The 3296-nt window shown below is 32.0% G+C and overlaps 1 protein-coding gene across 1 annotated transcript; it reads left to right on the top strand.

The window, feature by feature from the left end:
• The first annotated feature begins 745 nt into the window (after positions 1-745).
• Positions 746-2906, top strand: LOC122590027 (transcription factor bHLH18-like). The gene is made up of 5 exons (XM_043762364.1): positions 746-833; positions 935-1035; positions 1170-1679; positions 1777-2190; positions 2582-2906. The coding sequence occupies exons 2-5, from the start codon at positions 997-999 to the stop codon at positions 2648-2650; spliced, it is 1032 nt and encodes a 343-aa protein (XP_043618299.1). The 5' UTR covers positions 746-833; positions 935-996; the 3' UTR covers positions 2651-2906.
• The last annotated feature ends 390 nt before the right edge of the window (positions 2907-3296 follow it).

Here is a 3296-nt window from a genome sequence, read left to right as displayed (position 1 = left end):
ACTTTTATTTATCTTGTTTAATTGTTAGATATGTTGTATTGTGTTTACTGTTTATCGTAGATCCATGGTTAATGATTTCTTGATATTGTTCTTGGTTCTATATCTTGACATATTAGTATATAATCATTTACTTAGACTAATATTATTAAGATGAAAAACACTAATCGGTCTATAATTAGTTGTAAAAAGTGATTCAATTCAAGCGGATGGATCTAGAACCAAAACAATTAGAACTAGTTGAACATGAAGTTTAATGCACCCAATTAGTTTTTACTGACAACTCTAAGGGCTGTAACTAACAAAACCCTATTAATTTAAGCTGATAAGAATAAACTTTACTTTAGAAAATAAAAGAAAACCCTCATCTGAATAATCTTTCACAGAGGATTTTTTATTATAAGTTGAATGAAAAAGAAAAACACCAAATTGTAGATTTAATTTACCTTTTGTTATAAAATATTTACTCTTTTAATTAACTATATACCTACTCAAGGCCAGTTGACATGTGCGTTGAGGTCATCATCGTTGTCCGAGTGAGTAGTCAGTCGTTACCTTTACTTTGACCACAAACATCTAAGAACATATAATTAAACTAATACTAATAACTAGCACGTTTTTGGAAGCAAGTGAGAAGAAACTTGATCATATGGGCATCAAGACCAGGAATTTGCATTTACACGCGCCTCGGCTGAATATATATATATATAATATCAAAGCAGATTAAGCATGATCCTCATCTCAATCACATACACCGGCCAATTAAGTAATTATTTGTTGTCTTAATTATTAGTTGCCAATCAACATCTTCTACTGGCCTCCTTTCTTGATCAAAGGTAAATCATCCTTCTCACATATCATCAGTAGTCGATCATATATATATCATCGATCAGTAAATCACATAATTTTTATTTTTATTTTTTGTAATTAATTGCAGGTCGGTTACTCTTTATATATAGTTGCACTGATTAAACTTGGAAGAAGCTAAAGTGATTATTAATGGATTATATGTCATCACCAACATGGATTTCAGAAATGGTAATTAGCAAAATATACTACTGAGATCTATATTTTTAATTTGGGGTTCAACTTTTTTTTTTGTTGTTGTTCTAATCTAGCTAGCTAATTAATTGGTTTAAATAATTGGATGTGTATTTCATTATTATTTATAGGAAATCGAAGATCCAGCTGGATTCATAATGAATTACGATCAGATACTTTGTGACACTACTGATAACTACTACAGTAGTAGTAACGATTCCTTCTCCCAGCAGGAGGAAAGTTATACAGAAAACATGGCGTTTATCGATCAATCCTTTCAGCCGCAGCCTCATCATGAAATAATAATCGAACCTCCTCGTGTTATTAATCTAGAGAAGACTAGCAGCAAAAGTTCTCTACCGAAAGATGAGCCCCTTAATATTATTGCGAATGATATTCCCTCATCATCTACTACTGCTTTTACAATCTCTTTTGGAGATCATGTAAGTAGACGACCTCCTAAGAACGAATCCCTAGAGTTTCATGATTATTCGCTTGCTGCTGCTGGTAGCATGAGGGTTCCAATCATGGCCAGGAATTCGGTTCAGGCCCAAGATCATGTTTTGGCAGAGAGGAAGAGAAGAGAAAAGTTAAATAGGCACTTCATTTCTTTGTCTTCTCTTATACCCAACCTTAAGAAGGTACGTACCAATATATATATATATAATCATTTCATTTTTTCGAATACTCATAATTAGTACATCTAATAATATTTTTATTTTAATTTTAATTTTGTAGATGGATAAGGCATCCGTGCTAGAAGATGCATCAAATTACATAAAAGAACTTCAAGGTCGTGTCAAGGAACTTGAAGGAATATCATCATCAACAGACAATAAAAGAAAGAATAATAATGCTCAAGAATCGGTTATTTGCATAATAAAGAGGTCTAGGCTTTCTACTAGTGACGATGAGTACTATTCATCGGACGAAACAAACTCATCAGCAGAGATTACTGACTCCACCAACGCATCTCCTGAGATCGAAGTCCGGATGTCAGGAAATAGTATTCTAGTAAGAATTCAGTGCCAAAAAAACTTCTCTATCTTAGTGAAAGCACTAGATTTCATGCACAAGCTTGGCCTCTCCATCATCACTAGCAATGCCATGCCTTTTGCAAACACCACTCTTCTGATCACCATTATGGCTCAGGTAATATAAAACCCTATATATATATATTATAATTAAGTACGTACGTTGTTTCTTCGATCTAAAAGAATAACTTCTCTTTGTATTTTGATCTCCTCCGATTTCTCAGCTTTGTACCTTGTACTGTACTAGCAACTTGCTAGTGTTTTTGAAGTTAATGAAATTGCAATGTTCGAAAAAAAAAAAATAACTTCTCTTATATCTCTTCATGTATTAATTGTACTAATATATTTCAAAAGTCCGTGGGGTATTTTCTCTGAATTTTCTGGTTGGGTTCTGTATATTCTCCCATATTCGAAATCAAAGGTTAAAAGAAACTAGTATTTAGCTTTTTTGGACTCAAAAAATGTGAATTAAATTAAATTCAACTTCTTCTTTTTTTTCATGCGTGCAGATTGAAGATGATCACTTTCATATGACTTCAACAGAACTTATGAAGAACCTTCAAACAGCTATATTATAAAAAACTTCATCAAGCTGATGTGCAATTAAGTACTGAAAGATCTTCATTGATTTAGTAGGATTTTTTCGATCATTCCATTCTCCGTTTTATACTTAAGAAGGAGGAAATTTGAGAATTTTTCATCCCCATTGGTTGGGTTTTCTTCGCAATCATAAGTACGTACAGCCCTCAAGGTGGACAATAACGCTTCTAGCGTTTTTTTTTGTGGATAATTTTCTTGGTGATATATATAGATGGTTAATTCAATGAGCTTCATCAAAGGGTTTTTTGTATTTTTTTTTTGCGTGGTTGCCCACGTTAATTGATATACCCTTGTGATCATAAGCTATATGAAATTACCAAATACTGTATATTTTTTTTCTCCTTGTATAACTTGTATTTGATGCTATGTGTTTCTTAAAGTGTATAAGAAAGATTTCCAGAAGATTTCATTCTGTTTCTTTATCTTTACTCAACAAATTAAGTACAGATAATAAGCATCTTTAATTACTTTTAGAACCTATCAAATCAATTATTAATTAGTATCATACTAGATTTTAGACCCGTGTCCAACACTGGACACGAGACTTACGACATTATTAAAAATAGATATTAATACATGTAACTCATAAAAGCTTATAAGTTCAAAGTTGAAGATATATGTAGA

Source organism: Erigeron canadensis, chromosome 2, assembly GCF_010389155.1.
Source record: "Erigeron canadensis isolate Cc75 chromosome 2, C_canadensis_v1, whole genome shotgun sequence".
In the NCBI taxonomy this organism is placed as follows: domain Eukaryota; kingdom Viridiplantae; phylum Streptophyta; class Magnoliopsida; order Asterales; family Asteraceae; genus Erigeron; species Erigeron canadensis.
This window is presented reverse-complemented; position numbering and strand designations above follow the sequence as displayed.